Source organism: Oikopleura dioica, chromosome 1 (genome assembly GCF_907165135.1).
Source record: "Oikopleura dioica chromosome 1, OKI2018_I68_1.0, whole genome shotgun sequence".
NCBI lineage: Eukaryota > Metazoa > Chordata > Appendicularia > Copelata > Oikopleuridae > Oikopleura > Oikopleura dioica.
The window spans coordinates 7,993,455-8,012,368 of NC_137291.1; the positions used below are offsets into that span (position 1 = coordinate 7,993,455).

The window sequence follows — 18,914 nt, forward strand, 5'->3', positions numbered from 1 at the left end:
TTTATCTCGTTTTATTTTATTGCAATTTATGAGCAGAGAACTCAATTTGTGGATGCAAGATGCCAGATAATGCAGCATTTTATTCCCATGAACACGCCCCAGGGCAAACTGCGTCTGTGAGACACAGTTTTGAGACGTCTCAAATTTACAGTTTTAAAATAATCTTATCAAGTTCGTGTTCTAGTATTATCTTCGTGATGAAATTGCCCGTGCTTTGAGGGCTGCCCGAATATTGCTTCATTTAATTTATCTTCATTATTTATTTGTCAAGTTGATTCTCAGTGGCAGACGAACATTCAGGCTCACGACATTTGAAAGTTTTTCATTTTATTCGTACAATTTTTGTCCTTGCTTTGGTGATTGCCCTCTTGACTTCATTTAAAAATATTTAATATAACATGCTTCTCATTTTCACTTTTTTCATCTGAAGTTCCTTGAACAGGTATCCGCCAGTCCGACCTAATATTTGCGCTGTCTCGAAGACGATACCGCTTCTTGAAAACGTCCATTTATGCTCCATTTATTCTATTTTTTGATCTTTTATAACTTCTATCTTGGGTAAATTTCGACCTAGACAGGGTATAAATATAACGTGGTTTCCAGCTTTGATATGATACGCGTGTATATTTAGCATCTTTTGACGAATTTAGCGGCGAATGAAGTGGATTAAGAATTGAACGAAGACTTTAGACTTGAATGACGATATTTATGCTCAAGGCTACTTTGTTATTTGTCAAAAATAGAGCGCTTTACAGAATTTGATCATTTATTCTGATAATCAGTAAATTGGTGGCGTAATTATACATTTTGTAAAAACAATATACAGTCAGATAAAAGATACAGGAGTTACACTGTCATCAGTTTCAGACTTGGCTGACTGATCTAGCCTTCGGTCTTTGATGGTTTGAAAGTTGCTTCTGACGGAGCTTAGCAGCTTGGCAGCGAAGATTCTCAGGAAAGTAAGTTGCGTTGGACGGGTCTGACCCTTCGAAAACGACTCGAATCTGCTCGCTTCCGGTGGAAACCGACTGGTTGAGGGTACAAACCAACACTTCATAGTCAGAATTGCTCTCGCTCTGACTCGAGTCCTCTGAGTTCTAAAATACAGAAGTTAGATACACAGGTCAAGTTAATCTGAGGTTAACATAGTTTTTCAGTTACGAAATCATCATTGGATTGGGGAAGAACGCCCTAATAACTCGAAAAAAGTGAGGATTATTGCCAAAAGTGCGGTCTCAATAAGTCTCGCCTGAGAACGAAAAACTACTCCTCAAAAGAGACAACGCAACCACTCAAACGGATTGGATTATGGCTTGAAAATCCGGTAAAGAGAATTTCCTGAAAATCGCTCACTTTGCGACTTTTTTTTTGAAAAGGATTTTACCTTGTTGTTCGAGCCTGACTCGGTTCCATAGCCATCATCGTGGATTGCAGAGCCTGTTGATTGTGTGTGAATTTGTCCGACTCGCGATCCTTGGACAGAAGCTATCTTTTTCGACTGATGGGATGAAGTCGAGTTGATTTCGTTGACGGACTTGGTTGAGGATTCTCGGAGAAGCTGAGGGCAAGAGATCTCGGTGGCAAAGTGGTCGTCGTTCCGCGAATGATGATGTCCAGCGGTAGCTCCAGAAACACCAGCACCAGCAGCAGCGCCCGCCCAATCAGCTGCTTTGTAACACTGACCTCGGGTCATCGAGCGAAGCCGCAACCAAAGGGCTGCTCCAGCGACCGCAAGAAGAAGAGCCACAGCAATCACGGTACCAAGAATAACTTCCAGTGGTAGCCCTAGAATTAATTGTGAATATTTGAATAACATCTTATTCTCAGGATACTACGGACGTTTTTATTTGAAAGGGGTTAGATCTAGTATTCTCCTAGTTGTAAAAACACCATGTAGTATTCGCGCAAAAAATTGCCAAATAGTCATGTCCAGCTTTGAAATTGGCGCCACTTAGTCAAGGCAGCTCCAGAATTCGGGCGGGAGTTTCCCCTTCAGCTTCCGCTTGAACGTGCGAAATGCGTTATTACAGCGCTTTGTAAACACGATTTGTTCAAAAAGTCATACCGGTTTCCTTCAGGTTGATGAGTTTGGAGACTTGGCCGAGTTCATTTCCAACGATGCATTCGTACTGGCCGCGCTCGAGGAGGAGCGAAAGCTGCGAGTTCTTGAAGTCTTCGGGAGTTCCTGTTGCAGGGATAGACAATCATTTTTACAGACAAAGCTCGAAATATCATCTTTTTAGTGATTTTGATGGCCGTCAATACGAAGAATTGTCAATCCATTCCTTTGAAAACGAGCGCTTCTTCTTGATCGGCAACTGCAACATCCCTGATTTGGACCAAGATTGGTTCCGGCTCGGCGATGAAGGCGCATTCCAGGGTGTCTCCGGTTTGTACTTTCCGAGAGTCAACAAGCGAACTAAGGGCCACACCCAACAATAATCAAAAAAGTCACAATGAAAAATTTGGGATGGGGTAATGACGCAAATACAGCTCAACTGCACGCATTTGTGTTTATATGAGGTACACGAGTTAGTTTCGACCAAAACTGGGCGACAGAGAGGGTCACCTGGTTTTATTTTAGATGTTCGAAACATCTTGAATTTTCTAATTTACAGACTAGACAGTCTGTAAGACCATAAAATTCATGTTTCAAAAACGGTTTTCGACTCTTTCCTGTTTGACTGGTAATAACTGGTGGTCCACGAACAGCCAAGGTGACGCTCGATCTGGCCTTGCCAAGCATCGACTCCGCCAAGCAAATATACTCACCCGCATGAGAAGAACTGAGCTCCGCAATCTCTAAGAAATCCCCCACACCGATCTGTGTTTCCTGATCATGAGACCTGAACCACGTGATCTCGGGTTTCGGATTTCCGGCGAATTCGCACTTGAGAGCGGCTCGTTCAAGTTGATCCATAACGACGCGTTCGGGAGTTGATTTGACTGCTTTTGGCGCATCTGAAGGAAAATTTGTTAGTGAGAGCATTTTTTGCTTGTTGAATAAGAACCGGCGGCTAAGCCAAGAAACACATAAAGAAGAATGAATTCGTGAGGGTGTGGCTTAACCCTTAGACGTACAGAGCGAGAAACGTGCCCTTGTGAATTGATCCAGCCACAAATATTTGGAGCTACAACGCATCCGCGCTTGATGTGCCCTACACACATGAGTCTACATCCGGTTTAACCCGCGCCCGGTAAGTAGCTCGCATCAAGGGGTTAAGCGGCTATTAAGTGTGCATTTTACGCTGAAATGACTTCAGTATTCAGCAAAACACATTCTAGGAAAGTACCGCGGCAGTAGATAATCACCCAAATTGTCGGTATTTTAACACTTCTCGGAGCACTCCCCCGAGCACCAACATATGTTTGCCCTTTAAAAATATTTTGCGCGCACGGGAAAAAATAAGTCCCATTAACCACCGGGTGGTGCAACAAAAACGAGCCAACAGGTGCGGAAATTTTTTAAGACAAAAACTACCGCCACCTGTGTCTGATCCGGGCGGATTCTAGCGCGATTAAGGGTGTAGCTTTATCTTCTTTCTTTTTTGGCTCACAAATGTCTGAGTTTTTTGGTAGACAAGTCTAGGTGTGATCCAATTAAGAATGTCATCATCGGGCAGCGATTTTGCGGGCAGGAAAGCCCTCGGAATCCTTCGCAAGCCACAGAGCTGTCCCTTTTATTTGTCCTTTATATTTATATTTATTTTATTTATCTAACGACACCGCAGTTTGTTTTGCGACTTGCTGCGCTGGTGATACCGAAAACTCAATTTGAACATTTGTTCCAACCTTCAACGACCGTACCGCTAAATTATGCGTAGTTAACCAGTGAAGCGTCAAAAATGCCGGATTTTTGGGGAAAACAACTTATGTGGTGATTGACTATTATGCAATTCAGGCCGCTTTGAAGCAATATACAAACGTACATGTGACTCGGAGAGGAGTGGCACCAGAACTCTGTCCAATTGAGTTTTTCGCTCTGCATTCGACGAGCTTCAAATCCATATCCGAGCTGACCGAGTTGAGCATGAGCGTTGGACCGGAAGCATTCTCGACGCGTACACCACCGACTGACCAGAGGATGTCCGAAGCCGCCACTGGAGGGTTAGCGGAAGTCCGGCAACTAGCTGTGACGTCATCGCCTTCTGCAGTAGAGTCACTGGAGAGTTCAACGGCAATCGAAGGTTTTGCTAAAAGATAAATTTGATAAGAAATAAGAAAAGGGAAGAAACTGATGAATCATGCGAATCTTAAAAAAAAGAACAACGAGGAAACCGCGAGAAATGAATAATGTATTTGTTCTCTTGTCTTTCTAGAGCTCTATTGAACTCGATTTTTATCGCACATAAAACTGTATAACAAGCGCTACGTTCAAAATTTCCGGCCTAACTGAAGACTATCCGGCTCTCAAAGCCGCAAAAGCTATTTTTACCAATCCTCAATTTCCCCTTGTTTCCTCGCCAAGCTCAAAAAAAGCGAAACATTCCAAGAAGGAACAATTTTCAGCTGAAAACGAGAACACGTCGCAAAAATGGCAGAAGGGGCGAAACCTGTCACTCGTAGTTATTTCTTTTTCGAAAAGCTTACAAACCACTTCTGCATAAACACCAGGTATAGTCGGCAATCTGCAGCCTTAGTGGTAAACAATTTTTATTAAAAGATTAGCTGAACATGTGACTACAGCTCGCTTCTTTGAACTTTCGTCTCAAAAGGCTGAGATTGAAATTTAAATACTGCTGAAAAAAGTATTCGTCTAATGAGTTCAACAGCTCACGGTAATTTGTCAATAATAAGCATGTCAAATAAACTTACAAAGTACGTTGAGCACGACTTCACGGATAACAGGCTCATCCAGCGCCTCGTTTCTTCCCTTGCACGTCACGAATTTCTGGTGGTCTTCTTTGGTCGGCTTGAATGTCATTTCGGAGACTGTTGTTTTCACGACTTCGCCGGAAATGGAATCTGTGCCGTTCATAGACGCTCCTGAAAGTATGTTTTAGCAACAAGTTTATACAGTAGGCAATCTTGATAAGAAAAATCGAGATAATCTTGAGAGGGGCAAATCGCATTAGAAATGCTTGTAAAACAAGATCATTCTTTGCGTTAGCTGTGTATAAGGAGCATAAAAGCACGTTGTATGAAAATGTTTCCAGCAGGTGCTAGAACTCGGCAACTCAGAAGCCAGAAGTTATAATAAGCGCAAAGAAGCTGGGGATTCTAACAATGACCCCGCGTGGCGCCGGGCAAATTCCGACTCACGTAAGGAAGTCTTCTGAGCATAAAATTAGGGCCTATCAATGACCACTCGCAATGATGATAATTTTTGGCAGGCTAAAAGGTTTTAGAAACCAAGGAGAAAAATCATGACATCATGTTTTCTGCAAGTCTGGGCAATTCCGTCTTGGTGGTTTAGAAAAGCCAAAAATTTGGCCTGAACCACAAACAAATATTTCAGAAACCTTTCAAAAAAGCATCTCAAAAAATGATCTTTCTTATGAAAAAGAAAAAAAGGGGGGAAAGGGTTGAAAAATCAGAGTTTCTTTTTCCACAAAACAAGTGGATTACACCATTTTGAAAGCTGCTCCAACATCTAGCTGACACCTCCGCCACCGCTGAACAATGCTTTTTGAAATATTTTCCTCTTCCACTCTTTCCTGGCGCTGGGTTTCCTTTTCATTGTCAAACCTAACCGAGCCCGTGATTAGCGGTGATCTCACACAGAACATCATCTCCCAGCGAGTCTGTTTCTAAACTGGACGCTATCGAGAAAAGGTTGACCCAAGTTCCGTGCATTTTCAATGAAAGCGCGATCATTTCTCAGCCAAAATATCAAACATGAGCCAGATTGACTGACCAAGGAGTCTACTGGGTAGTCAGATTAATTAATTCGAAACCTCGTTGATGTCACTTTTTTAAGGAAAAAGTCCATTTTTAACAGTTTTTCCTTTAGTTTAGATAATTCTAATCAAGCGGAGGCTTATAGATAATCAACGGCTGTTAGAATGGATTTTCTAACATGACGATATTCGTGTTATAGACGCGTAAAGTACGTAACTGGGCGGTACCTCCGGATTTTCGGGAGCGCGAAAATCCGGCCCGATAATATCCCTAAAGATAACCAGTAAGACGGGCGAAATAGCCGACTGTTTATTTAGTTAAATACCTCTGCAGAGGTATTTTTAATCGGCTCACATTTTTCGCGAGGAATATTTGTTGCTACTGAATCGGATGAAAATAAACCAACAGCTGGATCGAGAATAGTTCTGGCGATGAATTTAGCGAAGAGGAGGTTCAAAGGATTGAAATTTCCAAGTAAGACTTCGCTTCCTCAGAAGAATTGATAAGTAAGAGGTTATAAGAGGTAAATAGAGCCCACTTCTTCAATGAAAAAATAATGTATTCTGGCCTTGGATGAAAACATTTTTTGTTTAGGCGGGGAGAAGAGAACCTCTCCCTTGTTCAATTCTTTGACCTTACATCTGATGAATATAAAATGGACAGCTCGATTTTTATTCATTCAGACGCGAAATGAATGTCCAATGCATTTTTTACCATAACCAGCTCACGTGATCACGTGATGCATTCCATTCAATCTTTGATGTTTTTCAGGAATTCTTCGAAAATAAAGAATAGAAGGTTCCAGGTCCCTTGCAAAATTAGGAAGATAAAAGCATTTCTAGCGCCGGGAAAACAGCATAATTACGCGTAGAAGATAACTTCTAAATGATCCGGGGTCTGATCCAGAAATCCGAGGCGCGGCGGTCAGCTTTTGGCTTGGTACAACTCATGGTCTGGCGACTCATTGGTTTGCTTTCGGCTGTTTTCGTAAATGCGCCCCTAATCCCCCTCTTTCAGTAGCTATTCTTGAGTTAGTTAGTTTAAACTTGAGACGAAAGAAAAGACTAATAATGATGTTGGTCTACTAGTTACTATTGTCTTTACTCTGTGGCGTAAACACGCGTTTTCAAGAGAAAGTGAAGAAGAGCCTTGCTATTATGAGCTTTGCGCCCGGGCGATCGTGTCAACTCGTGTTTATCTGACAAGATCGGAAATACGGAAGGCTCAAAATTACCAACCTTCCAAGACAGCCGCTCTCACGCGAATAGTAATATCCAGCGAAATATTATTATTCTTGACGAAACTTTCTACAAGACAAGTGTCCTTTCCATCCATCTTCTAAGGGCTTAAACAGCGTAAACCCTTATCTCTGTGAAGAACGCAAAAATTGGCTTAAGGTTGTCTACCCCCTTAATCTGACGATAGTTAAGGGTATTATTATGAAAAGGATGTAACCTCGCTTTGATTCTATTATCTTTCGGTTTTCAGCTTTTGAGATTTTCGCGCGATTTCCTCCCCTTTTAAAGTTGGCGCGAAAATTGACCCGTCGCCAATTTTTCTAGTTGCAAAATTTGGCAATTAGAATTTTAAAATTTTCGGAAGCGATTGTCAAACATCACGGCCCAGAGAAAACACGACAAGAGGTCAAATTTGAGCGCTTCCGATAAAAAAACGCCATCACTCGCCTCACGCGGGAAGCAGTTAAATGCTTCCGGGACAAGGTCAAACTTTCGGAAGAAAGCTGGAGGCCTTCAAAAAATTATCCAAAGAAAATTTTAACGCGCCCTTTCACAGCTTCCTGCGTAGACATTCCTGGCTATTCTTTCTAAAGCCGGTAGTATTTTAGCTGCTCTGTTTAGACTTTCTCAGCCTCTAATGAATAAGGGTATACCGTCCGTTAGAAAGATACAGACTCGTGGAAACAAACGCAGTCGTAATTACCGCCCTAGAAAAAGAAAAGAGAAGAGTCGGCGGATTTATGCTTTGAACGAGAACTTCCGGCCACCGAAACTGATTTCTCTTTAAAAGAGAGCTCTAGAAAACGCGAAAGTTTAAGTTAGATAGTAGTTTGCAAACATAGATTTATTCAAAACATCTCTCAACGTGCCTCAACCCTTTTTTTTGCCAGCAAGGTTGTCAACGCGGGGGACAGTTAACATGACAGGTCCCGTTTTTCTCACACCTGATTTCTGAATCCGAGATTTATCGCTGCTCCAACAGGAAAAGAAATGGAGTTTAAAAGATGTTCAGAGGAAGGCGGAAATGGTTCAGAACCGAGAAGAGCGTGAAATCTGGGATTCATTCAACACGTTACGCGGAGGCAATTTTCGACATAATTTTAGACTCTTCCCAGTTTTATTGAATTATAACTACGAATTAATCGCTCTTTGACAGCTCACCAAAAACGATTAAATTTGCTGAGATTCGAGCAAAGCCTTTTAAAATTCAATACAAGTCTTGATCAATGATCAATCTATTTTTTTACCTGATAAAGACCAGTCAAGAGCAGTAGCAGGCTTGGAAGAACTAGCAACACACCGCAATTTCGTAGCTTCGCCCTCAACGACGGAGAGCACGCCAGTTTTCTCGTCAAGCTCGGGCCATCTGTTGCCCCGACCGTCGGACACGGGAAACATGCTCACATCTTGTGGCGGTTGGAGAACTGTAAGATGCGCTTGGCGGGAGCGGAGCTGGTGCTTCGTGACTTGGCACTCGAATGTTGCTTCGTCTTCGATTTGGACATCGTCGATTGTCAGAGAGTAATCTGAGGAAATTGAATAAATCTGATTCTGTTTGAAATTCTTACCTTTGTTGTCTCCTGCTTTTTGGGTAAATCTTTCAATTCCAAGTGGAGGAAAACCAAGAGCAAAGTACCCCCTTTCGGTAGATCCCTTGAGCCATTGAACCGAGTTCTTGTCCTTGCTGGGAAGTCCATCAACTGCACATGGAAGGGTGACGGTTTCGCCAACAATCGCCCTGACCGGCAGCGGCTCGTCAATTATCGATATTGAAGACCACGCGCTGCCTGAAAGAAAAATAAGTTAAAGAGCGGTAGGTTAAAGCTGTCGTGGTTAAATTTCGTCCCGAGCGCATCTGTAGAATGCGTCTTCGAGGAAAATCAGCTGTTGTTTTTGAGATAACAGAATTTTTTATTAGAAAAACATGAAAACTTGCATTTTTCGATGTTTAGAAAAAAGTTCTTTCTTTTTAGAAAAAAGTCCAAAAATCTGCTCTTTCTAAAAAACGGCATTTTCAGGGCCCGTGGAAAATTCGTGAGATAAGGGTGGATATGCTGTGGGAAAAGGAGCCTAGGGTAGATAAAATTATGATGAATGGAAAATGGCACCGTTCATCCTTAGTCCTGGCTTACGAATTATGGTGATGGTTAGACGGACTGGCACAGCGGGGGATCGGGAAAAGATGTGATAAAGGGATAAGAAAAGCGCTCAGCAGAGGCCCGTTTGTCCGGCTTGGGTATCTCCCTGTTCCCTAAGGCTTCGAGTGCTTACGGAAAAGTAGAAAATAAATAAGGGCAATAAGCATGTATATTGCAAGAAATTGAACACCGTAACTGGGAAAAGCCTCCCGCACTTTGTCGCATGAAAACGACACTTAGTTCTTTATTGAGCATTTACTGACCGCCAAAGGCCCTAGAATCGTGTTCTTACTTTTTAGAATTGAAAAATAACGACAAGACTACATGTATTTCTATTCTGAAAAAGTGACATTTTGAGACGATTTCTCAAAAAATCCATCTTTGTCAAGAAGCCGCAAAAAACGCCTGTCTAAAAGCGATAACGCCAGCTTGAAAAATTCGATCAATCTATTTTGTAATCACTTGTTTTTTCTTATATTTTTAAATAACGATATCTTGGGGACTTGGAGTTTTTTTTTTGAATCATAGATTTTTGTAAACATTTTGGCTTTGAAAGATTGAGATAAAGAAAATATCGCGTGTTGTTTTTCTTGTTTATATAAAAAAAGAAGGACTAAGAGCGAGGTCCTCAGAGCGATTCGGGCACGCGCCTGCGGGCAAAAAGCCAGGAATATAGACGCCGCAGGTGCTCAATACATGAATTAACTAACTACTGTACAGGGCATGGAGCCAACTCGGGCGGAAGACGCTCTCAGAAGGCGGCTGAGCTTTTGTTTGAGAAGTTAATGAGGATTAACCGATCAATACAGCGGCTAAAAATTATCATAATGTTTTCATTTCCGGAAAAGAGATTCAATAGCCACGAGCGGAAAGGGCCACGCTTTGGGAACATACAGGACAATTAAAAAAATGACAGAGCCATCTTACAGTGACTCGCTTTGTTTGAACCACCTGGCTAGCTGGGACAATAAAATTATGAAAAAACCATAATCGTATGTGAGAAAGCTAACATGAGGATCTGACGATTTTATAACCCTTTTTCACCTGCTTCGAGCTAGAAAACTTGCCAGATGCTTCCTCTCTTTACTATGGTCGTTTCTGATCAAAAATTGGCGTAATGCCTTATTAACCAAATCAAACAAAATTGGCTCCATTTTTAGGCACACAGCATGACACCATAAGTGCGTTCTTATGAAAAGAGTTAGGCGACCTAGCCAAATTAGAAAATTGGAGCAACTACAAAAATTAGCCTCACAATAGAGGCTAAAATTTTCAGCCCTATTTTAGCCCCCCGTACCAACAATTATGCGGATTACGAACTATTTCCCCAGCTGGGCGACAAAAAAAGTTTTTGTTTTCTCGACAAACTTTTCAACCCTTATGCAAATCTTAAGACAGAGCAAATACGGAACCCATTTAGACGGAAAGAGATTTCTGGGTCGCCAGTTTTAACATTTGGAAATGTGTACCTAGATAGGGCTTATCGCAGCTGCGTTCATAACCAACCTAGGAAAGAAAATGGTAAAGGATCGTAGGGGGTTTACTACGTCCTGTCACAAATTTCGCGAATTTCGGAGGCCGTAATAAATACGCACGATTTTCCGCGATTTTTATGTTGACGAGCCTGCGATGATAAGTATCATGGGAAACGAGTGTGAGTGTGAGTGAAAGAGCATAAAAATTGTATAAACTAATTTGGCTGGAGAAGAGTAAACTCCAATAAAAATACGCATATGGCGACTGATCAAGATTTGAGGGCTGTCGAAATGCGCTACTAAAAATGTCGTTCTCTGGCGGCCTTGAATTACGGCCGCTTGTCCGAAAAAATGGGATACAAATAAAAATGGGATGAAAAAAATTGAGGATAATTTTCAGCCGGAAATTGTCCCCGTGTGATCCTAAAAAGAATCATATTTGGACAACATAAGGGTCGATAAAATTTTGCATAGAAAGAAAATTACTTTATGGAAAGAGTAGACTATATTTAGAAATGGGAGGGAAGGCGTAAATATGCGTGGATTATTTTCATTATGTGATAGTAAATATCGCGCAAATTAGAAGCAGGATTTTGAATCTACGGAAATTGGTGTCGATTAAAAATTTTTATTTTCACACGGGTCAAATCGGCGCGAAAATTGACTTGAACAAACGGAAGTAATTGTATTTTCTGAGAACAAAATCAATTCTAGCGAGCTGTTACCATTCTTTCTTTTTGAGATTCCGTTGAAAAAAAAGAAAATTTCATCGATTTTGGCTTGACAAGTTTCAAGAGGAAAATCGGATCAAGAGCAGGCTGCCACTGTCTAGCCATCTGTAACATTTCGGTGCTTGTCACATTTAGCGCCCAAACACTATCGGAATTATTAATTAGCAAATGAGGGTGCGTCTGGGCCATTACTGTAACGCTGCCTGTTTTAGAAAGGCGAAAGATGAAGGAGAATTTTCGGCGATTATCGACAGATCTGACGATTTTCGCGTCGAATATGGCACCTTGGGTACTTCAGGGCCTGATTTTCTACAGTCAATCTTCAAAATAAGACCACCTAAGGGCGTCTTCGTAGGTCAAAGAGTAAATTTTGAATATTTGAAATTGGTAAAGAGTTTAATCATCAATTTTCCACCCTTTCTGGCAACGATGAAATTCGCCATGAAAAAACTTTTGACCGTGAACCATGTAAGGTCAATTGGCAATAAGAGTCGCCCGCCAGGAAAAGACTTGGCTTTGCTGAATTTGAGATTTGTTCATAATTTTGTTGATTCGATCCGAACTTGACCTAATGGTAGAAAAGTCGTTTCAGGTCAGACTTTTGTCAAGAAATTAAAGGGTTGCTAAGAGCGCTTACTAAATATTCACCATCGCGAGATATTTTTCAGATACTTTTTTAATATTTAAAATGTGTTCAAATCTGTTTTTGATACAAATTGACTCTGACATAGAAGGTACATTGTATCTGACTGTATATTCAATATCTCTTTATTTCGGCTTAAAGATGAATTGTTTTTGGCTCGAAAGTCTTCAAATGTTGACTCAGAAACATGGATCAAAAGAGGGCCTTTTCAACCCTAAAATACAGCTTTCTAGTTTTTCTAGCACAGCTGATTTTCGAATCTTCAATTGAAAAATTTTCACCTTCGACCTTTCCGACAATCACGTGATTACGCTCTAGCAAAAAAGAACAAGGGCGGTGAAAAACTCGCGCAAAGAAAATAAAGCTCCAAATTTGCGCATAAATGGATTCGGACTAAAATAACAAGCTTTCACAGCCCCTGCACTTCTTATATAGGCACTGATATAAAAAGCCATCCGTTTGACCTTTTTTCCCAGAGGCCGAAAAAAGTCGCATTCTCGATTAGCTCATTTTGCCTTTCAAAAGCGCGTTTTGTTTTGCGCCCTTCCCACATCATTTCCATTTTCCGTCTCCCTTCCGTCCGAGCTGACCGTAAAAATCAAACACATTCGTAAAAAAGAAGCTTTCTAAGGGATCTACAAAAACAATAAAAAGAAAATTAGAATAATGAAATTTAAAAAGCGGGTTTTTTCCGGCAGATTTTAGACCTTTTTCGGCCGAAAAAAATTATTTTTTATCGATTTGGGCAAATTCTAGCGTGTTTTCTTACCGATAAGCAGGGAGGAAATCTTCATATTTCTGTTCTTTCAAGTGTTTTTTCGTATTTTTCTTCGTATTTTTGTCGTTTTCTTTTGAAAATCTCTTTGTTATAAAAATCACCGTTTCGTCTGAGCTCTAACTGCGTTTGGTTTTTTGATTATAAAAAAATGTTTTCTGTTTAGTTCATCATTGAAAACAATCTGAATTAGGGCTTTAGCGTGACGTACCGCGCCAGTTGCGCATCTTCCGCCGCCGAGTTGCGCGTGCGCCGACCAGCGCCATCCAGCGGCACGCGAGGCGGGTAAAGAGCGCCGCCAACGAATGCAGCTACTAACGAAGGGGAAAGAAGAGGGATGGCAGGAGAGGTCTGCTTCGTGAGGGGATTCTCGGGAGATGAAAAGATGGCAATTAAACATCTTCTGATAGTACCGTCATTTATATTCAAATCGTCATTTTTATGGGTTTTTTATTATAATTAAAATCGCTCTTTCATTAATTCGAAGCCATCAGAACTTACTTCAGTCGAAAATTAATAATTTTTACTTGAGAGAGCCTCAATAATTCTTGAATTTTAATTTTGTTTTATGATCAAATTTTCGAGCATTTCCGTCTTTTAAAAGAAAGTTGAGCAGTTATAAACCGCTTTTTCATGTCTCTTCTGGCCAATTTTCCTTTTTTTGCAATAAACGTTTTAAAATGTTAAAAGTTGAAAAATTCCATTCCGTAATACAAAACACAGTGAAAACACGCGAATTTCCCATTCCGCCCATTTGGAATTGAGGAGCTCGCTTTCCCTGGTTCTCTTTCCCGCTGAGGCCAGCTACTCAATCACATTCAGTGACCTTCCTCGCCTCACTTTGTCGTTCTTTCTTCCCCAAGTTCAATTCGACTAAGAAAAATATGCTCTGAGGTTCAATAAAGATGGCGATTATCGTCTGAGATGATTAAGACTACAAGGCAATTAGTAAAAAAAGGGTCGGATCAAGGTCTTACATATGTAAAACAAATTCAACTCCGACTTGACTGAATTTTGAATATTTGAATATTCTGCTAATAACCTGGGAAAAGGCAGCTTGTATTACTATAATTTCCTGGGGTCACTGTTAGAGATGTTCGATTCAAGTATCAAGGTACGACGGGTCAACTGCGGCTAAATCATTAATTAGTAGCTCTAACAAAGTGGCAACTAAATAATAAAGAGTTGAGAATTTGAACTTATTTTTTGTAACGTCTGTTTTGGTCTTGAAAGAACCGCTAGAAATTATTTTTTTTGCATTCTTTTCAACCGAGGTGTTTCTCCTGCTCGCCCGCGCAAGAAATCAGCTGCGGGGAACAATTTTTTTTAATCAACTGAGAATGCGATTTCTTTCTTTTTGGAAATTCGGGGACACGCGCTGGAATCACGAAAATCTGGACGGGAACAACAATGGCATGGGGAGAGAAAAATAAATATGGTACAACGGAATTGAGGGGCGCTTTTGTCAGCTGACGCGTGTTTGGTTTTATGTTCTATGCGGGAGATATGCAGGAAGTAAGAGCGACTACTGTAGAGGATCATCAGATGTGGAGGGAACCATAAGACTTTGAAGCGATGATTTTTTTCATATTTTTAAATTAAGAATATTCTCGATCAAGACACTAAAGTACATCCAGGAATTACACAGCCGAATTCATGATAAATTGAAGCAAAATAAATTATTGTCCATAAAATTGCAAAACAAGTGCATCAGCTGTTATAATCAGCGTCTTCAGAGCCTGTCGCGTGCGCTGGCGGCCGCTAAACCCGAACGAGTGGGTTAACGATAACCATCATCAATGGCGGCGGGAGTATAGCTCCCGCTGTGTAATTGATATGCAGATATCAGTCTAATAGCGACCGGTTTACCCTAGAGACCATTATCCGGCGCCTTTTCCCGGATATGCAGATACCAATAAAGCCGCGAGATGTTAAGGGGGTACCCGTTGAGCCGAATTCACGATAACTACTCATCTGAATAAAAACATGCAATCTGGCAGTACTTCAAAGACAAACTTATGCATAAAATTTTTAGTGATAGACAAAAAAGCCCCTTGAGAAAAGAAACTTAAGAACTTAGATAACACAACTATTCTTAAAAAAATTTACTCATCAAGAATCGAGCAAGCGTAAAAATCTAACTGAATTTCCGTTCGAATTTAAAATCGCTTTTTATCAGCATATGTCAAGGATAATCCCTACTACCTTGACAATTTTGCACGCGACGGGGTGCCAGCCTCTCTCGGTCACCTGCTGAGCTCATGACAGTCTGAAAATCCACTCAAGTGCTGGCTCAATAGCCAGGTTGATTTCGACCCCTGCAAATAGTAGCTCTTAAATTTACGAGCATAGGTGCTACGGAACTATAAGCTCATCAGCCGCGTCATATATGGGGCCCTTAAAATCGCAGGGAAGAAATTCCACCGTCGTAAAATGATCACTTGAGTTTTATGGGTACGGGGAAATGAGAGGGAGTCGAAGTTTTGATTTGATTGAGATTTCGGGTATTGAAAATATAACGTCTCTTTTGAGTGTAAACAATGACAACTATAAAATCTCCGCCCGGAATTAATTATTTACGGAAATTATTACGGAAGTTTTCCTTCTAAAGCTTGACCAGCAAAGTAGAGCCAATAAACGATTTTTTTATGAAATTGCAAGCCAACACAAATCAGAATCGCGAATAAATCAGCCCTCCGTTTATAAATGAAGCTCCCGGAGTCGCAAACAAACCAACCGGATATTGACCGCGCCATTTATAAACACGCACTTTTCAAACTCTCTCCCTTGAAAGAGGATATCCTCCGCTACCGACCAAGTTCAAGGAGCAGTGGCTAGAAAATTCACCTATTCAGGTAGACTTGGCTTTGTTATGTCTGCACATGAATTTGGTCGAGGGAAGCTCTCGGAAGAGTATACAGTCAGTTTTCTTGCAAAATACACTTCAGAAGCCAAGATCAGCGGAGGTATTATACAGCTAAGAAAATACACCTCTGAAGAAGATAGATGAAATTCTGTTTTTACAAAGAATCGGTCGGAAAATCTTGGACCAAGATTCTTGGTTGTTTGTCGAAGATTGACAATTTTCGATTGATTATGTTCGTATTTTGGGTAATTTTATATTTAACACCAAAAGTGGGTCCTGTTTTTCTCAGATTTTCCGCTCGATTAGGCGCGTTCTGTCTAAGCACTTCCTATTTTTCTGCAAATTGGAGTTGACAATCCCCATTTTCCAGTCGACTTACTTTCCATTTTCACGAAAATCTGGCCGTGTTAAAATTGGCTCGCTTGCCCATTGACCTCAAATTGCGCCAAACAAAAAAACGCGATGCTAATTCAGCAAAGCAGGAAGTCCTCGGCTGCGGATTTCCTCGCGCTACTTATCGCCTCGCCGGAGTACTTCTTCCATAAACCTCGTTTTTGATCAGCTGCCAGCGAGGGTTAAATATTTACTGCGCAGAAAAAGTATCGTTGATGTTGGTAAGCTCTGTGGTTGAGAATTATGCGTGCTGCATTACTGTCATATTTAAAATATTGTTGACGAGCAAATTGAAGACTTGCTCGTCTAAACATGGAATTCTAGCGTTGAAAGCAGTGCACTTGTTTCGGTATTCCCTCGAAAATATCTTCATATTTAGTTCACTCAACAATGTTTGTTTCTTACATTCTCCGACAAGCCCCCCATCCCTTATATCTTGAAATCCGACACTCGAGTTGTCGGAAAACAAGCGCTCTTCAAAGTGTTCAAAAATATTTTGCACTCATGCTGCTCAAGAACCAGTAAATAATAAAAAGGAAGAAGTCCCTCAGTTATTTCTTTTGTCCGCCTCTCAATTGCCAAAATATTCGTATAAATAATATTTCGCCTCTAGAATTATTTAGGGTTTAAATTCGTTGATCCTTCGCGACTTGTTTGCACCCAAGTCAATGGCTTTCCGGCTATGCGTTCATCTTTTATGAAAGCTGAATTAACACTTAGCCTACTTAGAAAGCGACTGCTGGAGAAGTGCAGAATTAAGGGCCTTCAGCCTTTTGCTTTATTGTTCGACCAAGAGATCAAATATTAGATCAGAGGCGAACAAATGAGTTCATGCGTTCGATTTTAAACCCTCTATAAAAATAAAGATACACCAATTTTGAGGTTATATCAGGGTTAAAAAGCGAGGGTTTTGATAAGGCTACGGAACCCGTACTACAGATCTTTATTTAGGGTAGCTATTAGATAAGTTTCGAAAAATGTTTTCAGGCCAAAAAATCACTTTTTAACTGTTAGTGCCATCTTCACCGCCGCCTCAAACCGAGTCGAACGGTATATGTATCGCTTGAAAATTCTAGAGTTTCGGGTACTTCCGGTCAAATTTACGAAATTCTAGTATTCCACTGCCGTTTTTGATACAGAAATGGTACTATGGCATATAGCATGTCAAAATGACCGCTAGGACGTGAGGAGTGCAGGGGTCTCAAAAAATAAGTACTTTTGCAAAGAAAAGTACCTAAAAATAATTATTTTGAGATTTTTTAGCACTAAAAATATCAATTATTAATTTTTTCGGGAAGAAAGCAGATGGATAATCAAGTTTTATCTCTTATAAATAAATCTACAAAGAAAACTATATTTAAATCGAAAATTTCTTGAAATTTGATATTTTTAGTGCTAAAAATCTCAAAATAATTATTTTTAGGTACTTTTCTTTTCAAAAGTACTTATTTTTTGAGACCCCTGCACTCCTCACGTCCTAGCGGTCATTTTGACATGCTATATGCCATAGTACCATTTCTGTATCAAAAACGGCAGTGGAATACTAGAATTTCGTAAATTTGACCGGAAGCACCCGAAACTATAGAATTTTCAAGCGATACATATACCGTTCGACTCGGTTTGAGGCGGCGGTGAAGATGGCACTTACAGTTAAAAAGTGATTTTTTGGCCTGAAAAAATTTTTCGAAAATCATCTTAGAGATAGTTATGAAAATGAGCCTGAAAAATGAGTAGATTTAGATTTGCATTCAGCTGATTTAGCCATTACCAATGATCTACGCTCGGCAACCTGTGTAGAAAACCTGAGTCAGGTTCTGAAGAGCTTAAATAAAAAGCCGCACAGCGGCTTTTAAACGAAGCCGCGAAGCGGCTTCGCTAATATTACAAATACAATCTATCAAAAATTAAAGCGAACCTGCGTTGCGGCTTCAGAACCTGACTCAGGTTGCCGAGCCCAGCCAATGACCCTCAAACGATCTCACGATCGTAAGCAAAGAATTTCTTTAGAAAAGAGTGAAAAGAAGAGATAAGTGAGGTTTTGCGGTAACTTCGAAATATGTAAATTGTAAGTGAAGAGCGTCTTGTTCTGAAGAAACTGTTTTGATGATAATCACTCATATCTATATTATATATACATGTTTATTTTCTGACAAAGTGAGATCTTCCGCCTTCAAATTTGATAATTAATTAAGCCTGGATCAATTGCTTATTAATTGTTATAATATAACACCCGCGAAAATGCGCCTTTCTGAACATATCGTGTTGGCAAAATATTGCTCAATTATAAATTCACCAAGTTTTTTCAGCAAAGCTAATAGATTTTCTTGTCTAGTTTTCTCATTCCGTTAGTTATTCAGAAAAAAAAACCGCCTGACTCCGCACGTGAGCAAACTGATGCTCAACCCTTTTTTTGATTTCTTGATGTTTCGACCTTTGAAATGGACGTGTTGTGATGGCAGCAGCTACAAGCTCCTCGGTCGGTTCTACAGCTTGTTGATGAGACCACGGGCGAGCATGTTTCAATTTTCAAAAGCGGTGTTTTTTTCGTAAAAAAATGGAACCAACTGAAGGTCAATTGGAGCATCAATTTTCAGTTTTCTAAAATTGGGCTCTGCTTTCTCTTACACCGTGAACTCACCGAATAAGTAACTTAGTTCTACCATAGTACGAGTAGATACAAGGAAAAGGGATGAAGTTCCGCTCACGCTGTTTTTTGGGCCTGGCCCCGGATCTTCGGGAATGAAAAAAAAAACGCGTCCAAAACAAAAAAAAAATAGCCAAACAAAATTTCGCGCTGGAAATATTTTCAGTGAC

At 40.5% G+C, this 18,914-nt stretch overlaps 2 protein-coding genes across 2 annotated transcripts; both read right to left on the bottom strand.

Annotated features, from left to right (window-relative positions):
* Window positions 1-863: 863 nt before the first annotated feature.
* Window positions 864-2,202, bottom strand: LOC145711916 (uncharacterized). The gene is made up of 3 exons (XM_081789606.1): window positions 2,066-2,202; window positions 1,385-1,785; window positions 864-1,097 (listed from the first exon to the last, which is right to left on the bottom strand). The coding sequence occupies exons 2-3, from the start codon at window positions 1,691-1,693 to the stop codon at window positions 864-866; spliced, it is 543 nt and encodes a 180-aa protein (XP_081645732.1). The 5' UTR covers window positions 1,694-1,785; window positions 2,066-2,202.
* Window positions 2,203-2,560: 358 nt separating this feature from the next.
* On the bottom strand, window positions 2,561-13,073 carry LOC145711115 (kin of IRRE-like protein 1). The gene is made up of 6 exons (XM_081788842.1): window positions 12,836-13,073; window positions 8,648-8,866; window positions 8,327-8,605; window positions 4,816-4,986; window positions 3,930-4,193; window positions 2,561-2,961 (listed from the first exon to the last, which is right to left on the bottom strand). The coding sequence occupies exons 1-6, from the start codon at window positions 12,858-12,860 to the stop codon at window positions 2,576-2,578; spliced, it is 1,344 nt and encodes a 447-aa protein (XP_081644968.1). The 5' UTR covers window positions 12,861-13,073; the 3' UTR covers window positions 2,561-2,575.
* Between the last annotated feature and the right edge of the window lie 5,841 nt (window positions 13,074-18,914).

Excerpts from the sequence above, each read along its gene's own strand:
- LOC145711916 (XM_081789606.1), bottom strand. The coding sequence starts at position 1,693 with ATGACCCGAGGTCAGTGTTACAAAGCAGCTGATTGGGCGGGCGCTGCT. Across the intron at positions 1,098-1,384 it reads AGTCAGGCTCGAACAACAAG|AACTCAGAGGACTCGAGTCA; the intron begins GTAAAATCCTTT and ends TCTGTATTTTAG.
- LOC145711115 (XM_081788842.1), bottom strand. The coding sequence starts at position 12,860 with ATGAAGATTTCCTCCCTGCTTATCG. Across the intron at positions 8,606-8,647 it reads AAAAGCAGGAGACAACAAAG|ATTACTCTCTGACAATCGAC; the intron begins GTAAGAATTTCA and ends CAATTTCCTCAG. Across the intron at positions 4,987-8,326 it reads TCTTGACTGGTCTTTATCAG|GAGCGTCTATGAACGGCACA; the intron begins GTAAAAAAATAG and ends ACATACTTTCAG.